The sequence below is a fragment of the Martes martes genome (genome assembly GCF_963455335.1).
Source record: "Martes martes genome assembly, chromosome: 15".
Classification (NCBI taxonomy): domain Eukaryota; kingdom Metazoa; phylum Chordata; class Mammalia; order Carnivora; family Mustelidae; genus Martes; species Martes martes.
Window position 1 is genome coordinate 27,065,586 of NC_137903.1, and position 23,000 is coordinate 27,088,585.

General features: G+C 54.7%; 1 protein-coding gene across 1 annotated transcript in view; it reads right to left on the reverse strand.

The window, feature by feature from the left end:
* ADORA1 (adenosine A1 receptor) overlaps positions 1–13,686 on the reverse strand; it is a 31,098-nt gene extending 17,412 nt beyond the window's left edge. Inside the window, exons 1-2 of the mRNA XM_080824210.1 lie at positions 13,546–13,686; positions 12,794–13,191 (exon numbers count right to left, since the gene is read on the reverse strand). Of these exons, the coding sequence (XP_080680336.1) occupies positions 12,794–13,134 (341 nt within the window). The 5' untranslated portion in view covers positions 13,135–13,191; positions 13,546–13,686. The remainder of the gene's footprint in view (positions 1–12,793; positions 13,192–13,545) is intronic.
* Between the last annotated feature and the right edge of the window lie 9,314 nt (positions 13,687–23,000).

The following is a 23,000-nucleotide window of genomic DNA, read 5'->3' on the forward strand; positions in this document are numbered from 1 at the left end:
ACCTCAGCTTCTCAGAAACTGCGGATACTAGGGCTAAATTTCACTACTCACGGCAAACACTGTTAGCACCTCTTCATAAAACTGTGCATGGATTTCAATAAGAGAGCCCAGTCCCTCTCCCTCCACACCCACCTCCCGCGCACACTCTAAATAGAGTCCATATAAAGCATTTAGCACAAGGCCTAGCACATATTAGGTGCTCAAGAATCACTTGCTACTATTACCATTCATTCACTGATTCACTGGGCCAGTCATCGGATATCAAAAATGGGCAGAAAGCACACTGGGCACTATGGAGACAGGGAGGAATAGGCTTGGCTCCCCCCTCCCAAAACAAATGCACACACACACATAAATTGCTCACGAGCAAGTGAGGGAGATTACCTCCACGCAGTTTGACAAGGGCTATGTTTGAAGCCCTTGAGGAACTGTGGGAACATGAAGGCAGATCAAAGAAGGCTTCCTGGAGGAGGTCTCATCTGAGCTGAGCATTAAAGAAGAAGTAGGAGTTAGACAAGAGAAGAGAAGAAAATAGCTTTCTGGGGTGTTTGTGTGTGTGTGTGTGTTTAAGATGTGGTCTTACATGTTAAATCCCCTTTGTTTATCCTTCTCCTCCACTCCGAAGATGCACAGTTTGAGAAGTGACTGGCCTGGAGACAAGGAAAGTGGATTTTGAGCACAGGTACAAGGAGGTGTGGGGCTGAGCATCCTGGCTGGGGAACTGACCTTGGCTTTGTGTGCCTGGGTGCAGGCCAGGCCTGCTCAGGCCTCTTGCTACGTGGCAGCTGGTAAACCATGTCTCACCACACAAAAACTGAGCAGACTGTGGGTCTGTGCCCTTGAGGACGGGATCTGTGTTGTCAGAAAATACTTGTTGACTTGAATCCATAACCTGTGTTCTTATGTCAAGGAGGATTCATGGTTGGGGATGGGGCATGAGGACTGGGATTTGGGGGAGCCACAAACACTAAAGAGACCAGCTGTGTTGGGACACTTGTCTGGGCCTCAGAGAGGGAGAGCTGGGTAGGGTTTGAGGAGAGCAAGCAGGGTCAAAGGGAAAGGCTTCCAGACCCTCCAGGATATTATTTTTTATTTGCAAAAAGAAAAAGAAAAAGAAAAAGCTATAACCCTCTACATATACACACACACACTCACACACAAGCACACACCCAGATGTGCACTTGTGAATGCATGCACACACCCCGCTAAGAGCCTCCCCAGCCCTGGCTGGCTCGCTGGCTCACTCCCAGACTGTCAGCCCCCGCCCCCCGCCCCTCTGGGACCTGACACAGCCACTCTGAATGGTGTCTGTGTCTCTCCCCAGTCCTCGCTGGGCCACTGTCATCAAGGCAGCCCTGGGAGCCCAGGACGTGGGGGGTTGGGAGCTGTGTTTACTCCTTGGCAGGTGTGTCTGCTGGGCACTGTGAGTCCCCAAACACTCTGAATGTTCCCCGCCGCCCCCCGCCCCCACAGAGAGCAGTTACGGAGCTGCCGCCCCCCAGGGGATGCCAGGCCCCTCGGGAGGACAAGGAAGGCTCAGGAGAGGCTGCTCACACCCTCCCCTCATAGAAACAGAAGCATGGGGACCAGAGGGAGCCAGGCCGGGTCCAGACACCAGGATTCTCCCTGCAATGTGCCAGGGAAGCTCGGGTGAGAACTTTCACCCCTCTGCACCCCACCCCTCCCCCACTCTCTGATCTCTCGGGAATGTTTTCATGAAATAACCCTTCACGCTCCACTACCTGCTTCTGCCCTGTGTGGATGAACATGAAAGATCCGACTGACTTCTTCCCAGGCCGGCCACTCCATCTGGCCCACGGAGGCCTCCTCCCTCCACGCGAGTCTTCCCTCATTCCTTCCCGGGACAGACACTGACTCAGCCACCTACCAGGCAGCAGGCGGCCGTGGGTTAGGTCCTGGGATACAATGAGCAAGACCGAAGGACAGAACCACGCCCTGCCCTCACGGGCAGCCCCTATCCATTTGACACGGACCTGAGCCCAGTGGGACCCCAGCAGTCACATAACATGGAGCTGTAGATGGAAATCGAGTCAGGATTATCGGACGATAGGAAACACCCCCGCTCCCTGAGTGCCTACTATGCGCCAGTCTTAACCCAACTCATCTCTAGGCCTCCTGACGACCACTGGGAGGAAGTATTAAGAAGCCTCTTTGGCAGAAGAGGAAATGGAAGCTCAGATAGGTTAAGTAAGTGCTCCAAAGTGGCAGAGCCCTCCGTGCCAGCACCATCGGCCTGGGGACACTGCTGTCACCCTTCATTCCACTGATGTATCTCCATGAAGCAGGGCGAGAGAGACGCCTGCCTGAAAAGGGGATCATTAGATATTTGGGGTAGATTTTTGCAAACAGACCCCCTCTTGCGCCCGCCAGAGAATCATTGCCTGGTGAGTTCCCATTCCAGCTGGGTGGGTGTGCCTCGGAGCTCCTGGTTCCGCAGGGACAGGCGAAAAAAGAACTAAGAAGAGGCTCTTGTCTTGCTGTAGTCTGGGCCCCTACTCAGGGCAGAGAGGGGAGTATCGGAGCCTGGTGGCCTCTGAGATCAGGCTGCATGCTGCCCGCCGCAAGGTCTGGTCTTCGGTGCCTGTGCCAACCGTGCCAACTGCCCCACAAAGCGGTCTCTGCTGCACAAGGCAAAAGGAGATGCTTCTTCGTGGAAGGACAGATGGGGCTTCTCTGAGCAGCCCAGGTCCCCCCTGCTCTGCCCATCAGGGTGGGGCCAGAGCTGACACTGGTTCACTGTTTCTTGACCGACTGTCCTCTCTGCTGCCTTGGCGGAAACTGCACTGCTCAGCACCCCACCGCGGCTCTGCGGGGGGACCCTGTTGTAGGGTGGAGGAGGGACGGCCACCACACAGGGGATCAGCACAATCCACAGCGCCAGGCCGGGTGGGTTGCAGCAATGCGGGTGGGAAAGGAGGCTCTGGAGGGATGCAGAGAGTCCAGGGACAGTGCCACCCGAGGGACACCAAGGATGGGAAGAGACTTGGGGGCCTCAGCTATCCCCGAAGCCACTGCGTCTCATTCTGAATGGAGCCTGGCAGGAAAGAAAAACCCCCAACTCTGTTGTCTCCTTCTGGAAGATTTAGGGAGCCCAAAGCCACACGTCCTTGTTACGGTCGTTCCAGCCTAAGAAAGCCAACAGCATCCTAAGCAGCAAGGTGGGAAGACAGTAGACGCAGCAGCTGGAGCCACCCAGGAAGCTGGCTGGATATTTGAGTGGCCCCTTCCTCAAGGCTGTTGGGGTGGGGGGGAAGAAAGGGCCCAGGTGCTGGACTCCATGAAGGAGCGGAAGCTGGGAAACGAGCACGAGAGAGAAGATGACCGGAGGACCGAAGTATCTACTGGGGTCTGAATCTCCCTCCAGTTTCTTCCTTCCCCACCCTCTCTCCAGAAGCGGCACCACCATCTACCCAATGGCTTCAATCATAAACGTGGCAGCCACACTTGACCCCTTCTCCTGCCTTGCACACCCTGTCCATTACCAGTTGGTTCTAACTCTAACACACCCTAACTCTTTCCAGTTCCTTCCATCTCCACTGCCTCCTGGGCTCCCTGCCTGCCCCCACCCCCGCCTATAACCACGACCTCTTCCAGTCTTCTCTTGCCCCCTCCAACCCATCCCCCACACAGCAGGCAGAGTGACCTTTTCATGTTAATGTGCTGAATACACTGATTGAGTTTTTTCAATGTTATACCACCCTTGCAAGAATGCAATAAACCCTATTTGGTTGTGATGTATTATCCTTTTTATCTATCACTGGATTTGATTTGCTAATATTTTGTTGACGAATTCTGACCTTTAAAAATGTAATTGAGATTATGTCATTCCCTGCTGAAAGCACTCAGTGGCTTCCTTGCGCACTTAGAGTAAAATCCAAACTCTTGACCATGAACCACAGGGCCTACACGGCTCTACCTAAGTCCTCAGGCACCTATGGGTGTCCTTGGACACTGACTCGGGGTTTGGAGATGCCAGAACCAGCTGCAGAGAAGAGCACGATGGTCACCTTCCTTGAATTCTCCTCAAGTTAGGATTGGAGCCACCACTCACTTATCGGTGTGCTGGCTCTCTCCTTCCACCAGTTCCTAAGCCCCAGGGACCAGGGCCCACTCCTTGACCATGACCATGATGAGACACCTAGTGCCTGGGCCAGAATCTGGCCCTTCTAGGTGGTGCAGGAATGAACTCTCCACCTTCTCCCATGCCTACGTCAGCGCGGCTGAACACAGCTGTGATAAGCACACAACCACGCCGCTGGACTCTCCCCTCAGATTCATCACCTTGAACTTCAGAGGGGCCCTTCATGCCGTCCCCGATTATAGTCCACTTCCCGAGTCTAGTCCCTCCCCCACTTCCAGAAAATTACTCCACACTTGCTACTCTCCCTCCCACCTCCTCCCACCTCCTCTCGCATCCTCCCTCCCAGCCCGTGACCTTGCTTCCCACTTCCGGGAGAAAGCTGAAACACGCAGAAGAGAGCTTCACCTCCCAGCATCTGCACCCACATACTCTAACTTCCTGCCCGATAGATGACCTCCGAGCGTCTCTAAGGCAGCCCCTCTGCATGGGTCCCAACCCTGCCGGCCAAACCAAAACCGTCAACCCCAAAATTCTCTCCTTGGCTCCAATGTTAGTTTTGCGGTCTCTGCTGGATGGTTAGTCATCAGCACACAAATGTACTAATCTCCCTCCAATCTTAGAAAACAGCACAAAACAAAGTACCCTGTTCCCACTTCTCCCAGTAGCTTCTGCCCCATTGCTTTGTTCCCTTCATAACAAAATTCTTCAAAAGAGTAACCTACGTTAACTGCCTTCAATTCCTTCCTCTTCTCTCTTGAGCTTTCTCTACCCAGGCTTTCTGCTCCCACCACTCCATGACATTGCTCTTGCCAAATCCACTGGTAATTCTCAGACCTCATCTCCCTGGACCCACGGGCAGCCATCTGCAGCAGCCAATCCCTCGCTTCTCCTTGACATACTTTCCAAGCACTCACTCGGGGCTCTGGGTTTTCCTCTTACATCTGCCTCTCAGTGCTCAGGCCTCGTCTCTTCCTGATCTGTGCTTTGCTTCTGAAGATCTCATCAAGGTTCCTTGGAGACGCATACACCATCGACCTGCAGTGGTTCTCACGTTTATATCCCCAGCCTGCATCTCTCATCTTAACTCCATCCTTGCGTATCCATCCAACCTCCCGCTCAACATTCCAGAGCTATTCGACAGACACCCCAAACTCAACGTGTCTGAATCTGAACCCCATTGCTCACAAAACCCATACCGCCCGGCAGCCCTTCAGATAATGCCAACTCCAGCCTGCCAGTGGCTTAGGACTGAAAGTCTGGTCATGCTTGACTCTTCTTTCTCTCCCATCCCTCATCTAGTCCATAAGCAAATTCCTTGGCTCTTCAAAATACATCCAGAATGTGAACAAATCATCGTACATTCATACAATGGAATTCTAGCAATGAGAAGAAAAACCACAAGCCATCCAACAAACAACAGAAAAAGTCCTGCTGTTTCGTTCAATAACAGGGATGAATCTCAGATGTAATTTAAAGCTTCAGAAGCCAGACACAAAAGAGAACATACTACTGGATTCCCTTTGTAGAAGTTCAAGATCAGGCAAAATGAGTCCATGGGGATGAAGGTCAGAATAGCGGTGACCTTTCCGAGGATATGGGAGGGACCCAAGGGAATCTTCCGGAGTGCTGAAAAAGTTGCAAATACTGATCTGGGCACTGGTTACATAGATACACCTACATGCAAGAGTGTATCAAGCTATACACTTAAGACTTAAGCATTTCGGGGTGCCTGGGTAGCTCAGTGGGTTAAAGCCTCTGCCTTCGGCTCAGGTCATGATCCCAGGGTCCTGGGATCGAGCCCCACATCTGGCTCTCTGTTCAGTGGGGAGTCTGCTTCCTCCTCTCTCTCTGCCTGCCTCTCCGCCTGCTTGTGATCTCTCTCTCTCTGTCAAATAAATAAAATAAAATCTTAAAAAAAAAAGACTTAAGCATTTCACTATATAAACATTTTACCTCAATAAAAAGTAAAATTTGAAAATGCACAGCCAGAATGAACCACTTTTCACCACCCGCTGGGCGCCATTCTGATTCAGGCCACTTTCCCCTTCCCTCAAGTCATTACTGCACTAACTAATGAGACCTCTGCTTTCCCCTACGGTGCTTTCTCAACACGGCAGTAGAAGAAGCCTTTAAAAACCTAAGTCAAATCATGCGGCTTCTTTGCTCTAAACCCTGCAATGGCTCCCATCTCCCTCAGAATAAAAGCCAGCGTCCTTCCAGCAGCCCCCAAGCCAGGAGGTCATTATCTCTCCAGTCCTGTCTTGGACCATTCTCCAGCTTTCTCACTCCACTCCCGCTGCACAGACCTCCTTACCAGTCCCCAAACCCTTCAGGTACATTCCTTCCCTAGGACCTTTGCTCTAAGTATTTCCTCTGCGTGAATGTTCTGATCGCTGCCCGGCGTCGTCCCGCTCCTCTAAGGTTCTGCTCAGATGGCATCTTCTCAACGGAGTCTCTCCTGACACCCCCAGTCCCACCACAGGCAGGTTGGGAGTTTGTCCTCGGCCACCTTGCCCTGCAGGAATCCACAATGTCGGCAGTGGCTAAGAGCCTCCAGGTGGAGAAGAGACCGGACCAGCCCACTCATCTTTGTGTCTGCAGGTGCAAGGCCTGCAAAGTGCCTGGGACACAGCAGGGGCTCAATGTCAGTTTGTGAAATAGGTCTGTGGAAGTCACCATCTCTCTGACCTTCTGCCTCTACTAGGGGTAAAACCCCCAGGGTGAGGAACGATGCAGGAGAAGGTGCCTCTTCTCCTCTTCTCTGGGCTCAGGGAAGGTCTTTACCAGCTGCCTTCTCCTCCCTGCCCACCCCCAAGCCCGTATCTCCAAGGGCGCATGAGTGCCAAGGCCCACCCTCCCCCCTGCCTCCTCTTCCTCCCCCATCCCCCCATCCCACCACGACCCACCAGCCCCTTCTTTGTTCTGCAGCAGCTGGCAGCCTTCTCTGGGCTGGAGAAAGGAGGCTGAGGCTGAAGAGGTAATTCACATAGCCCAAGGAACTCTCCGTCCTCCTTCCTCTCTGCTCTGTGCCCACCCTGCCAAATGGGGCCAACTAGGAAGTGCCACGTTCCAAGCCTCTCCCCAGAGGACTACTCTCCTCACCAAGAGGCAAAGAAACAGGATGTCCAGGCCTCAGGGAATAGAGACGAGACAATGAGAAGGAGGCCGGGCCCGCCAGTCCTGCCCTGCCTAGCCCAGAAGAGCAAATGAGCAGAGGAGTGCCAGACACACTCTGGAGATCTGCAGTGTCCGTGGAGTTGGGCCGGAGGAGTGGGGAGAGGTGGAGTAAAGACGGGAAATATTTAACCCCGTTTAAAATTCCTGATGCACACCTAGGGCTCTGGACTTGGCCCTGACCGCACAAACGATGTGAATTGTGAGCACCACTGTAGAGTTAATTGCAATAATACAAAATCAGTAACAATCCAAATGGCCAAAAATATAAGAATGAATAAATAAAACATAAAATTCATTTATTCAAAACATGTGTCTGGCATGCCTACTCTGGGCCAAGCACAAGGGATACATACACAGATGGGGTCCTGGCTCTCTTGCTGTTTAGCAAGCTCCGGAAAACCACGTAGACCATGAGCGACCGGGGAGAAGTAGAGGCAGCCTGAGTACCTAACAGAGGAGACTGGCCCGGTCCAGGGGGACAGGGGGTCAGAGACATCCTCCTGGAGGAGGGGCTGTGTTAGCTGAGACCTACAAGTTGAATGAAGGGACAATCCAATATTTTACCCTCATAAAATTCTTACAAAACTGCTCTTATTGACATAGGGAAATACTTATAATACAGTAAGTAAATAAAGTGGGATAGAGAGCCACACATGCTCTCCACCATGTAAAAATTATATTTTCATCTATATATATTTAGAAATACAGATATATAGAGAGATACATGTGGAAAAATTTTCTGGAACACCAAAATGTTAACACTAGTTATCTGTAGGTGGTAGAATTACTGGTGACTTTACCATCTTTCTTCTTCCCTACATTTCTCAATATGTTCACCATGAGCATGGATTTCTTTCATGCTCAGAAATAAATATCAAGTGTCAGGGCACGGCCTCCAAGATTCCACCCCATGATCCCTGGTCGAGGGCTTCTCTAGAAGGCATCGTGGCCATTCCCCTGCTTCCAAGCAGCGCTAACTCCTGGAGTACAAGCACAGGAGACACTCTGGTTATCAAAAAAGACCCAGGCTCACCAGGGTGGGAAAGGCTGACTTGATTCCGAACAGCAAACATGTCCTAATCTACCAGATTTCTCCCCTGCCCCAGCATGCTGGTGTCCAGCGCTTTCTGCTGGGCTCTCCGGGGTCAGCAGCCCAGCTGGGCAGGCCTCCAGCTGTGGACAGAGGTAGGCCAGCCTGGGGCTCCACTGCCCACTGGAGGGAAGGTGAGGAAGTCTGAGAGGGAGGCGCCCAGCACAGCCAAGCCGAATGCGGAGGCCACTGGCAAAGATCAGAGGAGAAAAACCACCCTACTGGCAGCCTTGAGGAAACGCCTCCATAAATCCCACAGCGTTGTGGGTCTGATTCAAGATACCTGCGGGCTCACTGGTCAGAGACCTCTGTTAGACAAGCCCGATTCAAATCCTGTCTCTGCTCCTGACAAGATGTTTGTCTGGGCAAATCACTGAACTCCCCTGGCCCTCAGACTTCAGTGTATCTACAGAAATGTCTACAGGATGGGGGTAGCAATGCTGTCTGTGAATGAGAGGCAGGGAACACTAAATACAATGAACCATGTAAAAAACAAACAAACAAAAAAAAACCCACGTAGCATTGTGCCTGACTCAGAACCCCTGGGAACTAGAAAATACAACCCAACACACCCTTCCCATGGTCTCAGTACCACACCAGCCGGAGTCGCGATAAGGAAGAAACATAGAGTTGGAGTTGAAAGGATGCTCAGAGGCCTCAGATCTAGTCCCATCACCTAACAGATGAGGTGAGGGTGGGGCTCAGAGAGGTTGAATATTTTAGCCAAGGATGCACAGCTAGGTAGTAACAGAGCAAGGCTGAAATTCAAGGTTTTCTGACTCCCAGAAGCCTACCACCCTTTCACGCCACCCCAGTCTCTCTGGCCGGAGACAGCCCTGGCTCAGGACTCCTTCCCACAGACAGGGCTTTGGTTGGGAGCCCCCGTTGGTACCCCATCCCATAACCAGCCCCCTGGAATCATAGGACCGCCAAGGAAACTCAGGGTGAGGGGTGGTGGATAAATGCTGGAGATTCCCTAGAAGTAGGAGCTGGGGGAGGGGGGGAGACAGGGTTTGGATTACCAGGCATGCAGAGGTGCTATGCAAATAAGATACAAAACACATGTAAATGACCACACGTTATTGATGAATCAACAATTTGAGCTCGCTCTTCTTTCTTTCTTTCTTTCTTTCTTTTTTTTTTTTTTTTTGGTAACTCAATCATACTATGTGATGTGAAGCTTTTTTCTCTCTTGGCTTTGTGCCAAATGGAATGAAATAAAATTTGTGGTTGGCTGACCAAACCACACTTTGCTTGGTGAGGGGCCCAGGCTCACTTCTGTCACCCAGCCACCCCACAGATGCCTCCCCAGCGCTCAGGCACTAGTACTCCCCAGGGTCCATGGCATCTGCCTCCGCCTGGCTTGTCAGGGCAGTGAGCCCAGTGCAGGGGGACCCTTGGCTGAGAGATATTCTCCCAGGCCTAGCAGACTGCCCAGGGAGGGTCATCGTCTTCCTCCCGCAGGAGGTCGGGGAAGGGATGGGGCATGGTCTGGAGTGGCCCAGCCCATCAACCCAGGCTCCAGGATCCTGGCCTTAGGAGCTGAACCCCAGCTGCCTTTCTCTCCCTGCGGGGACTCCTGTCCAGCGGCAGGACCTCCCAGGGTGTGGCTCCGAAGGAACGGCCTGAGCTGTCAGGGCAGCTATGGTCAGATCCCTGAAGGAGAATGCAGGGGAGGTCTAGTTCCCAGCAAGGAGGTTAGAGGTCAGACATCTGGAAGGCCTGATGGAGGCTCAAGCCGGTCAGCTCTGAAAACTCATCCAATTCAATCGACATTTACTGAGTGTCTGCCTTGTGCCAGACACTGAGCTAGGCGTTCTGGAGAATTTGCAGAAATGGACAACATGCACTGGCTGCTCAGGTCACTGCCCTGAACACACTGACAAGCCACCAAGGAGGAAGAGACATGTATGAATATAACGTAGCAGTATTTTGAAACCTCCCTGGAAATTCGGTGTGCGTGTGCGTGTGCGTGTGTGTGTGTGTGTGCGTGAGCGCATGCACATGTTGGCAGGAGGGCATGTGCGTGGCTGCAGGAGAGCACAAGTGTGCGTGGGGTGCGGCGCCCAGGCTGGCTTGTTCATACCCACTTTGAGCCAGATGTTAATAATGTTAATAAAGCTACACACATAAACATACCACTTATGGCTTGCAGGTAATACTAAATGCATCATATCGTGCTAAGTGTTTCATATATAGGAGTTTATTATCTTCTTCCCATCATTTTAGGAAGAAGGTACTACTATTTTTTTAAATGATGTTTATTCATTTTATATTTTTAAGGATTTTATTTATTTATTAATGAGTGAGCACAAGCAGGAGAGAGGGAGAAATGGGCAATGCGGGGGCTCGATCCTAGGACCCTGCGATCATGACCTGAGCCAAAGGCAGATGCTTAACCAACTGTGCCACCCAGGGGCCCAAAGAAGGTACTCTTACTAATGTTCCCTTTTGTAGATGAGGAAATTGAAGCTTCACGAGGTGAAAAAGTGGCTTCCCCAAGGGCACACAGCTAGGAACTCATAGCAAGGATTTGAGCCCAGGCCTGTATTCTTTGTCTCTAGGCACCCCCCCTTGCTTTGGCCCTCAAAAGGCAGCTCCCCAAGACCCCCACCTCCTGGAGGCTGGAGCAAGGAGCAACCACAGCCGCCCCCTGGAAGACTGAGCCTGCAGTCCTGCCGCCTCAGCCACCCCGACCCTCCCTCCCACAGGGTGGGTGAGGCACATTCTGCAGGCCTGTGACCTCTGTCACATCAGGATCAGGCCCTGGGTTCACCTTGGCACCCGCTCAGCAAACAGGATTTCTCCAGCAGCCCTCCTACATCTGCATATCTGAGTGAGTTTCCTAATGTGGCAACACTTTGCTAGAATGGCCGGGCTGGGAGGCCCAGGCGGCCCTAATGGGCTGAGACTGCCTTCCTCTGCACAGCCCAGCTGCATCCTGGGACCAATGGCAGCAGGAAGGCACCTCCACAGCCTCGCCCACAGGCGGCTACCAGGCCCCCTTCTCTACCTCCCCCTGTCCCCCAAGCAGCAGTTTTCACCCACCTCCCCTGGGAACATGGAGGCTGTGAGGGAGGTATGCAGGGCATGGGGACTGGCATATCATATCGGCATGGGGCCAGGGAGAGTCAGGAAGGAAGGTGGGCAGTGGAATCTAGGCTGTGCTCCCACCGGGCTTCGGGAGACCCCCTGGGTCTTTCCAAAGTTTCTCCTTTACCAGCTCCTATTCCACCTCCCTTAGAGGCTCGTGAGGAGGATGGGGGGAAAATGGTGCACGAAGAAAAGCTTTGAAAAGGTAAACGTGCATAAATGTAACACACCCGGGAGAAATGTGGGCGCCTAGGCCTGCCCGGGCAAGTTGCCAAGTGAGGCCAGAGGCCCCGTGTCCCAGCTATGGAAGCTACTCTGGGGATGGCAGGTGCCAGAGCTGGCCGGAGCTCCCCAGTAGAAAGGGAATCTGTTGGTGACCAGACCAGACCCGGTAGAAAGGGAATCTGTTGGTGACCAGCGGGCCTCCCGAGAGTGTCCCAGCGGGGCTGGCAAGAGACTGGCCATGAGCCCAGGCATTCACTGGCACTTGGTGGCCCAGGCACTGCCTGGTGACGAGATTGCGGCCTGGCAGTCCCCAGCGTGGACGGGACACCTGCCTGAGGACCGCCACTCTCAGGCCACCCATCCTGGCACTGCCTGGACCCAGCGTCAGCTCTTCAGGAGTGACCGGCAAAGTCACACATAGCTTAGCCACAGAACGGGGGCTTCAAGACCAGGCACCATCATCTCTCCCCGCTCCTGCCAGCAACCGAGATCCTGAGAGTGGAAGTTGGGCAGAGGTGATCGGACCGCTAGGCTTCCACGGGACAGCCGAGGAGGGTGGAGCTGGCTGCCGCAGAGCCAGAAAACACGAGAGCTAAACAGCGTGTTCAGGAAGCCTGCCGGGGTCTCTAGCTGTAGAAGCAGCTCTCCTGTCCCTGGGAGGCCACCATCCTGACACCTTCACCCCACTCTAGCCATCTGCTTGGACCCTTCCCCATCCCCACATGGGAACTTGGTTTATTCCCACCCAGTGCTCACCGTGACCATCTTGGTGGCCCCCTACAACCCCCCACCCCAGGCTGGACAGGCAGCCTGGGCTTCCCTGGCCACCTCAGGAGAAGCAGCAGCAGCTTCAGCTCTGGGGTCCTGGGCACTCCCAGGTTCCCATTCCTCCCGCTACTCAGCCCCCTCCCCACCCCCACTTCCACTGTGGCTCAGCCTGGCACTGTAGAGGGGACAGGAGGGCAGAGTGAGGGCTGGGGCACAATGGCCCAGGGACTCCCTGGCTTCCATGGGGTCTTCTGCTCTACCTTTTATCCTCTCTCAAGCCACCCAGCCTGGGGCGCAGGGTGGGGCGCCGCGGGTACCTTCAGCGGCTCTGGACTCACCGGAGGGGGATCTTGACTCGGAGGTAGCGGTCCACGGCAATTGCCAACAGGGCCAGGATGGAGCTCTGGGTGAGGATGAGGACAGGGCAGGCGAACATGAGGCAGGTGTGGAAGTAGGTCCGTGGCCCAATGTTGATGAGGATGGCGAGTGGGATGACCAGAGCGCCCACCGCCACATCAGCCACCGCCAGCGAGACGATGAAGCAGAAGGTGGCATCCCGCAGAGCCTGGTTCACCTTCACTGCCCAGATCACCAGCACATTCCCGGGCACAGAGACCAGGGCGATGAGCACCTCGATGCCAATGTAGGCGGCCTGGAAGGCCGAGATGGAGGGCGGCATGGCAGGCGCAGGCCAGGCACATCAGCAGCCGGGCACCAAAGGTCAGGAGGCAGGCACCTGTGGTCACAGAAGACTGGGGTGGGGAGGCCTGCCTGGGAGCGGGAGGGGGAGCCCTGGCAGCTAAGAAACTCCCACTGTCCTCTGGAGTGCTACCCGGATTGGCATATACATAGATTGAGTGCCTGCCCAGGCTGGAGGGAACCCTCCCTGGCCATTTCTCTGCTTAATCTTTGTCCCCTCCCTTTATCATCCCCAGAGGTTCCATTCAAAAACTTAAAATAGCAGTGCTCACTCCTCCATTAGCTTTTTTATCAGGTGTGAGGCAGCTCCCGGCTGGCACACACCCCCCACGGGGGTCCCTGTGCCTGGCTCTGCCCACCCAGCGCCCAGAAGAGGCCGCAAGGAGCTCACCATCCCGCCCGCTGGCCACCAGGGGGTCCCGGAGGCGGTGCCCAAAGTTCTGGGCACCTGGCGGCGCGCAATGCTGCGGGGCCGCGCCGGGCAGGGCTGGGCTCCAGGCACCGCGCGGCGGCTCATCGTCCTCGGGCTCCCGCCGCAGCTCTCCCAGCCCGGCCTTTCAAGCAATCACATGGTGTGGCGGAGGCTCAGCCCCGGACGCTTTTAAAGAGGTAGCGCCCCGATGTCGCACCTGGGACGGGGCTGGCAGGCGTGGGGCTGGAGAACCGAGCCCAGCCGCAAATCGCGGCACAGACGCCCCTTTGCCAGCCGGCGCGCACACGTGCCTGGCGCCACCCACCCCAGCCGCGGCTGGCGCCCACCTCTCAGCAGCGCCCTGGTCCTACTTCAGGGACCCTCTCAGGCCAGCGACTCTCCCCCGCTCCTGCCCCAAAGGGCGTTCTGGTCGCCCCTCTCGGCCCTCTCCTGCATCCCCACTGGGGAGCCACGGGGGCGAGGCACAGACTTACCCAAGGTCACCAGGGCTGGCAGAGCTCCTAGCCACCTGAACGGCTGTGTCTGAGCGCCCTCCCCGCTCGACGCCTTCGGCAGCCGCCCGCTCCGGGGATGCCTGAACGATCCAGGGCCAGCCTGTCAGGTCCAGGGGGATGGTCGCTGGCTGGAACTCCACTCGGGCGCCGGCGCCTCCGTCGCCCCCGGCTCGGGAGCTGAGTGACAACCCGGCTCCGCACACCGGGAGGGGGCGGGGGCGGCGGCAGCACCCGCGGGCCCCTCCCTCCTCGCCCTCCGTCTCCTCCCCCACCCCCTCCTCTAAACAAAGGAAGTGATTCTGGGTGAGAAAAGCTGGGAAAATGTGAGCTTTTCGCAGGGTCTGGTGTGTGAATCCAGCCTCAGGAGTGGACAGACGGGAAGCCTCCGTGTGTTCACTGGCTCGCTTCTCAATGCGAGATGCCCGGAGCCCCGGTCTGGCCGCAGGGGACCCCTGCACCCCTCGCGGCATGGCCTCTCACCTGCAGGGTTCCCCCCACCAGGACCTCCTCCCAGCCGTCAGCTAGAAGCACCCCCCCCACACCCCCACACCCCTGCACAGGTTCCTACCCCTCACTGCTGAAACCCTGCTCTCCCATGAAGCCAGCCCCTGCCTTTCTCAGGAACTAACATCCTTCCAGAGCACATTACTTTGTAGGCTCTGTTCTGAGTCATTATATTCCTTTCTCCTCTATCTTTCAGAACTGCTTGTTCACTTATTAGCAATGTCCATTTTACAAATGAGGGCACTGGGACTGAGAGGAGGAGTGACCTCTCTTCCTAAGATGATCTCTGCCACGGTCACTCCCTCCTGTGCCCCTTTTCCTTCCTCCTCCTCCTCCCTCTTTGTGGCACAATACCTAAGCCAAAAGGTATCCAGTCCAATCCCCTCATGTTATAGATAAAGAAGCAGGCTCGGGGAAGGAGGGGACTTCCGCCAGATCGCACGGCAAAATCCCAAGGGGATCAGAGTCAGAAACCAGGGTCCCCACTCCTGACTCCTGACACAGTGCTCTCTACACTGTGCCCCATCCTGATCCCTCCCTTGGCTGCCTCCTGGTGCAGTTACAGATTAGGTGGCCGACTGGGACCCACTGAGGGCCACCTGGGGGCAGACCCTCACCCAGAACACTGTGTCTTGCCAAGACTCTGACCTGAGAAATCCTTGTTCATGGATATTGGAAAAGGGCTTGGGAGAGCAAAGAGAGTCAGGCTGTCAGGCAAACAGAATCAGTGCCACCCGGCCACACCCCGGCCCCTGCGGGCACTGCCCCCTTGTTGGGTCTCCGGATCTGCAGAAAAAAATTCTGCCCAGAGGAGGGTGAGCATAAGGCTTCTGTGGAGAGGGGAGCGGTCTGGCTGAAGCACAGCGGGGATGGGCTGGGGCGGGAAGCTGAGCAGCTGGGAGGAGGAGGTAAGGGCAGGTTGAATCTTCCTGGGGGAGGTGGAAGAAACTGAGCTTGGGGAAAGATCACTTCCATTTCTGCCTTCAGGGGGAGCAAGGAATCTGTGCCTCGGGCGACCAAATTGCAGTCCTTCCCCAGAGCCCAGCTGGAGAGAGGAGGTAGTGCCCACTTTCTTTTCCCTTCCTTTCCCTCCGATTCCCCTGCAGACTTCCTCAACACTCCCAAAGACATCCCGACATTCTGCTTACTCCCCATGCCACGTGAACACACCAACCTGTGCCTCTGTCCCCCTGCCTTGAACCTTGTCTTGGCCCAAGTTCCTTTGGGATCAAGGCTTTCTTTTGATTTTCACTCAGCCCCCTGATTTTCTCATGATTTACTCATGTAGCTGATAGAAACACCACCCCCAAGACCCAGGCAGGTCTAGCTTGGGGAGGGGGCGGGGGAGGGGATTGCATCACCCTATCCAACCTTCCAGCATCTTCTGCTCTGGAGGGCACCTGAGCCCACCCCCTATTCTTCTTACTGTGGGTGGTTGATATGTAGTGGCTATGTTCGTGTAATACCTGTAGATCATTTGTTTTTCTTCAGTTCTGGGTAAAATGAACCCAAACCCTCTTCCCTTCTTTCCTCTCTCTCTCCCTCCCTCCCTTCCACCCTCAACCTCTGCCTGTTCCCAGGGCCAGGCCTCCTGGGGGATTAGACTGGCCTTTTTGAGAACAGAGCTGGCCCAGGCAGGTTCCATTCCAGAAAGTTGTTCTGGAAAAAAACACACCATCTTCTCAGAGTCTTCTGGGCAGGAGGGAGTGTGGCAAACACAGCGCTCCTGGACATCAAAGCCATTTGGTGATGTGGAAAGAGCACTTAATTAAGAGTCAGAAGAGCTTAAAGCTGACTTCTAGGCCTTACTCTTCCACTCACTGGATGGGCGGTCCAGACAAATCATGTTTCCTCCCTTGGCTTCCGTTTACCCATCGGCCAGCTTAGACAACTGACATCTTTCGTCCTCTCCAGCTCCAAAAGCTGGTAAGTTCATTCCAAGGTGGGAAACATGGCCAAGATGGAGACCATGGGTGCTGGGCCTTTCTACCTAGAAACACTGTGAGTCCTTGCTACCCCATCTGGAGCAGATTCCAGGACTGAGAGGAGGAGAGTTTTGTGGCAGGGGAAGGGGGACGCTGGAGGTCTATCATGGGAAAGCGACAATGTCGGAAAGTGTAGGCGCAACAGGTAGAACAAGATATCCAGAATTTACATTGAGCCAAAAACTCTCTGGCTTTCGAAGTATGTCCAGGACCCCCAGACTGGAGGACCCTCCCCATACCAGGGTCTACTCGTGCTCTGCAGACACATGACCCTCCATGCTTTCCCCTGACCTGAACAGCTGAATCTTGTTTCTCATCCATAAAATGGGCATATAAATACCGCCTCACCGCCAATTGCGAGGGCTTCGTGAGCTGACTTATGGAGAGTGGCTAGCACAGAAATTTTATCCACAAGGCAAGTAGGCAGCACCAGGTAGGTGGGGTCGTGTTGGCAGTGGAAGGAGTAGGGGAGTGCAAAATTCTAGAAATTGCTCGGTGTGGCTAGTTGTGCTAAATCCCACAAGGACCAGATGTGGGGGCCCCTAAAGGGAGTAAGATAATATCACAACGAGTCTAAATGCTCCCAGAGCCTGCATTTCTTCCCTTTACCTTTACCTCTTGATCCTCCTTCTTTCCTTCCACCCCATCCTGGGCTTCTCCAGGCCCCGCACCCCTGCAGTCTCTGTGCTGACACAGGGGTATAGAGAGAAGAGGGAGGGCTGAAGTGTAGTGCTCCTGAGGGACAAACTTCCATGCCCCCCTTCCTAGAATTCTCCAAGCTAGACAGGGAAGGGCCTATCCAAGGAGGGAAGCCATTCCTGGGGAGGGGGCGGGGTAGCAAGGATGGGGTAACAAGGCCAGCAAGGCCCCCAGAGAAGCCTGGAGGACTGATGAGGTTTTAAGATTTGTCTCTTTTCCCTTTCCAGCAGGCGGGAGGTTATTTTGGTCCCTCTGGTGTTTCTCAACATTGTTCTGGGCGGTATGTGCACAAGGAGAAGGGGGAGGAGGGCGGCACCAGGGCGGGCAGGTTGGAGGGGAAGGATTTCTGGATGGCTGGAAAGCCCCTGGCCTTTCCCCTGGGGAGCCCACCTCCAAGGCCCTGTGGTGACTTCCCCCAAGTTCCCTCCCTCTTCAGATTTGGAATATAGGTCTCTCTGCCTCCTCATCTCTTCTCCCCTCTCCCAGGTCAGAGGCTCCTGTTGGGGAGAAGCTGGGGAAGGAGCTTCAGTGCGGCCTGAGTATCCCCTGCGTGCCTGTGTGCTCGTGAGGGCAGGGGACACATGGGTTGGGTCAGGGCTAGTTAGTCCAAGTTCCTCCAGACAGTGTGGAACTGATCCTGAAGGAGGATGTCACTTTCATGTCTTTGTCAGCCTCGTTGTTCCTTTGTTCATTCATTCATTCTTTTATCCTATTCAACAAACATTTATTGCACCCCTCTTTTGTATCAGAAAGTGAGCTAAGCCCTGGGGATAGAGAGATAAGAAAACTGAAGTCTCCCCCATGATTTCCAGAAAGAGCTCCAATCAGGTGGGGAACATCGGTTTGAGCAATATCCATCCCTCCTGGGAGGATCAGGATGTCTTTCCAACCTTGGTCTTTCCTCCCCATGCCCTCTCCCTTCCCTCTGCCCCCAGTCTTGTTGAATTTCAACAGGGATGAAAAAGAGCTTAAAATGCCAGGCCCAGAAGAGTGGCTGGCAGCCCTCTCACCAGTGGCGTGGGGTGGGCGAGTAGAACTGGAAGCTGAGGACCCTTCAGGGCTTGGCAGAGGCCCTCCAAGGCTGGGAAGGAGGATCAGGTCTTGGAGGCTCGCAAAGCCACCCATACTTCAGCTAGAGGATCTGTGCTCTGACTGATCTTACAGGTGGCTTCCTGGTGTGAGATTTTATTTGAATATAAGATTTTATGGGCTCTGGGGCTTTAAAAAACTTGAAAATCTGAAGTTCAACCCAACATGTTCGTTGTATAGATAAGGAAACCAAGACCCAGAGGGGCAATAAACTTGGTCAAACCCACCCATGAGATGGGGCAGAGCCTGGTGCCAGGGGGAGACATCCAGAAATGAGCCCTGCCCCAGCCGCCGGCCCCATGGATCGCTCAGGGAACCCCTTGAGCACCAGCCCTTCAAACCCCGGTTGGTGTTCACAGCCTCCCCAGCTCACCGGGGGGAGGAGGTACTGCTAGCTCACCAGGCAGAACCAGCATCGAATGGATACATACTTCCATGAGAATAAAGGTGCTCTGGGTGCACAGCAACTGTTTATAAAGACGTGCATTATGTCCCATATAGAGCATCCCACTTAATGGCAGGTAGCAAAGCCATTGTCAACTGAAGCCAGGAGAGGTTCAACGGAAGCCACCTGGCAGAGCTGGGACTGACCCAGATCTGGTGTGTTTTACTCCTGGAAAGATGAGTAAGGGTTGGGGGGTGATTGGAATCGCTGAACCCATTGGTCTGGAAGGGGTTCCTGGGGAAGAGACTCTCCAGCGGCCTCGTCCATTCATTGGCTTGCACAACTAGTATTTATTAGGGACCTACGATGAAGATGGCACTGTTCCAAGGTGCCGTCCAAGAGCTCAGAGTGTGGCACCCAGAGGACAGGACTAGCGTCAAGCCTACTCAGAATTAGCTAGAGCTCCAGGGGGTGTGTTCCAGATGACACAGAGAAGGCAGAGAGCTCACTGGGCCAGGCCGGCATGGGGGCCTTGGAGGAGGAGCCGGGTGCTCTGAGTTTGGGGAGAAATGCTTGGCATGGAGGCGGCATTTCTGAGCAAGACCAGGGCGGTGGCTAGGGCGCTGACCTCAGGCTGGGCAGCAAGGTGACAGCTGAGGGCCATGCTGCTGGTGGCCTCCCCGGGGAGGCTGAGAAGACTCGCACGGGCCATGCACCCAGTTGAATCCAGAAGGCCTCAGCCCCAGTCACACCACCCCCCTCCCCTGCAGCACTGGGTGAACCCCAATCACTCACCGAGTCCCTCTAAGCCTTGGCCCTTCTTTCCATAAAAGAGGAATAATTACATTACCTGTTTTATTTGTTCAAAAGTGCTTTTCAGGGTGTAAATCACTAGACAGATATCAGGACCTGCGCTATTAGGGATGGGAAGCCTCCAGGCATTTTTGAGCAGGAGGCGGAAGGATCTGAAAGATGCTTTGGAAAGACCGTTCGGCGGCCCAGTGCGGAGTGGATTGCAGGAGGGAGAGGTACAACAGGGAAGACCTGTCTTGGCCAAAGATTAGAAGCCAAACCTAAGAGGAAGCTGTGGGAGCAGAGAAAATGGACAAGAGAGATGTCACATGGGCCTCCCAGGCTCCTTGGCCAGTGACGCAGAGCAGCCGGGGAGAGTGGAGAGCGATGACTTGGATTTCTAGCTGGGGCTCCTGGGGAGTGCTGGAGACTTCGAGATGGACAGGAAGCAGGAGAGGCAGCTTTCAGGGGCGGGGGCGGGAGGACAGGTTGCGTGGGATGTGCTCAAGGGGACATCAGGCGCAAGGGCGAGCAGGCTTGTGGACATGACCGAGGAGACAGTCAGAGCTCCAGCTGGGTCGTCTCCATCAAGATGGCGGTCAGAGCTCTGGGAGAGAGGAGATCGCTCAGGGGGAGCCTGTGGAAGAAGAATTGGAAAGAAGCTGGCTGTGCCCACGGCCCCCGGGAAGAACAGCCAGAGGGAGGAGCAGGGTAGCAGGTGTTTCGGGAGGAAGGGTGCTGAGTGGTTCGGGCCTGGAGAGCAGCCGTGAAGGATCTGAGGGGGAAGTGATAGGATTTGGTGACAAGAGGGGGGAGGAGGGGGGGAGAAGCACTATCTCCAGAGTTAGCGCTGGAGCAGGTAGGAAAGGGGGGGGCCGCGGGTGCAGACAAGGCTTTGAAAGAGAGTGGCAGGGAGGAGAATAAGAGCTGGACTGTTAGCTGCAGGAGAGTGGGGTCAAAAAGAGGTTGGTTTTAGGCGGGAGATCTGAGCATGCGCACAGCCTGAGGGAGCGAAGCAGGGGCAAGGAAGAGATGAATCAGAGGGAAGAGGAGCCGAGAACAGACCCCACTTGTCAAGTACCCTAAGTGGTTGATGACAGCTGGCTGGGCACGGAGCTCTGGATGCTCATAGACCTGGAGGAACATCTCCACCATCTCCAAGCCCCTCTCCCCCCGCCACACTGAGTGTTGAGGGCAGGCCCCTGGGCCTTCTGCCCCAGCCCGTCTCTCCCCTACTCCCCACCCCACCCCCACCCCCACCCCCCCACAAGACACACGGCCAGCGGTTTGCCCTATCAGGCTGTGCACCAATGAAAGACTCAGCCTTCTCCAGACACCAGCAACGCCTCACAGGGCAGCCCATGGCCTGGCCGCACACCTGACCCCAGCCCACAGGGCGCCAGCCGTGGATTTCTTGGTTTCTCTGGCCCGGACTGCAGCCAAAGATGTACCTCTGTGCCATCCCCCTAAACCCCGCCACTGTCAGGAAGACCCCGAGTCGGCTCTACCATGTACCAGACTCATTAGAGCTCCCCGCACAGCCCACCCCATCCTGCCATGTTCCCCACCTTCCTGGACTCCCCAGACACCATCTCCGGGATGCAAGGGCACAGATCCCCGGCTTCCTGTCCTCACACTGGGCAGAAGGGGAAATCGAGGCAGGGGCGCTCCTGTGGCTTCTGTTGTAGGTCAGGCGGGGTAGATTCCGGATTCCCTGATGCTTTCCTAGTCCTTCCTGCACATTCAACTGTTCCCCTGCCCCTCAAGAAAGAGAAGTGTGCCTGTTAACTTTCTGTATGTTCTGAGAATGAGAAGAGGGCCAGGAAGATTGGGGGGAAGAGAGAAGGAGGGGCAGAAGAAGAGTTTCTAGATTAAATTCAGGACACCCAGTTGCATTTTTTAAAGCAGTTTTATTGATCCCTAACTTACCTATCATAAATTTCCCCCATTTAAAGTGTACAACTGAATGATGTTTCAGCATAATTACAGATTTGTGCAGCCGTCACCATCGTTTAATTTGAGAACACTTTCATCACCCTCAAAAAAAAAAACCTTGCACTCATTAGCATTCGCTGCCCAACCCCTATCCTCTCCTACACAGATCCAGGCAGTTACTAATCTGCTCACAGTCTCTGTGGGTTTTCCTCTTCTGGAGCCTTCGTATGAATGGAACCATACATGCAGTCCTCTGTGGCTGGCTCCTTTCAGTTAGCCTAAGGTCTTCAGCATTCACCCGTATAGTACATGTGTCCGTACTGCATTCTTTTTGAGGCCTGAGGAATATTCCAGCGCATGTCTGTACCACACTGTGTTGACCCACTCATCGGTGGGTGGACATCTGGGTGGTGTCCACTTTGAGGTTATTATAAACAATGCCACTGTGAAATTCCTGTATGAGTTTCTGTGTGAACATGTGTTCTCACTTGTTTTGGGGAGATACAGACAGAAGGAGGGGCTGGACCATGCACCTGGACCTTTGTCCCATGTATCCGAGGCATCGTCCTGCTGCCTTCTGCAGAAGCTCTCATGATCTCCTTTCACAGGTTAAAACACAGAGGCTCAGAGGGAGGCCTGAGACCACCAAAGGCTGATATTGAAACATGAGCTCAGGTCTCCCATTAGGGGTCCATGGTTCTTTGCAGCACATCACCCAAGGGAACAAAATATCTGGAATTTGAAAAGCAGCATAACCAGTGTGAACAGTCACCTTGTCACGCTGAATTCCTCATCAGGTGCTTTGGGGACAGCATTCTGGGGTGGGGGAGGGCAGACCGAAGCTGAGGCTTCTTGGAAGGAAAGAGCTGGAAAGCCCGCCCGCACACAGGCTTCCACGGAGATCCATCGGCTGATGGAAGCCCCGCCCAGCAGGGATAGGAGCCAGGAGTCCAACCACTAGGCACTGACTCTGTCGTCGCACAGCAGCATCCAAATGGGGCCACATTCTTGGGAAAAGAACAGACAAGAGACCTTTGAAAAATCTCAGGCTTGGCCACAGATCCTGGCTTCAGCCCATTCTCTCAGCTCGTCTCACCCTGATTTTAAGCAGAACTCTGAATGCTGCTCGGGGATTATTCCATTCACATCTGCCTTGCCGTTCTGCCCCGAGCCCAAGGCTCTGTCACCAGAGAGCCCTGGGTCGTGTGGGAAAGCTCTTTGCAGTAAGTGCATTTTCCTAAAGTCAGGGCGGAGGGGTGGGCTGTGGCCTGGGCTCCCTGCATCTTCTGAGGGCCCACCCCAAAGCCCCAAATTCCAGGCCAGAGGAATAAACAGGAGATTGCTGGAATGCCCCCCACTCTATGGGAGCCATCCACTCTATCTGCTCAGGGGCAGGGGAGGCACAGAGGAGACCTCCCGTTGCCAAGATTTTCCATTGTAACCACTGTCTGGAGCCCACAACTTAGGCTTCATCCAGGACTGAAAATGGGTTTCTAGTGCCTAGCAGAGCTCAAGAAACATTTACTGAAT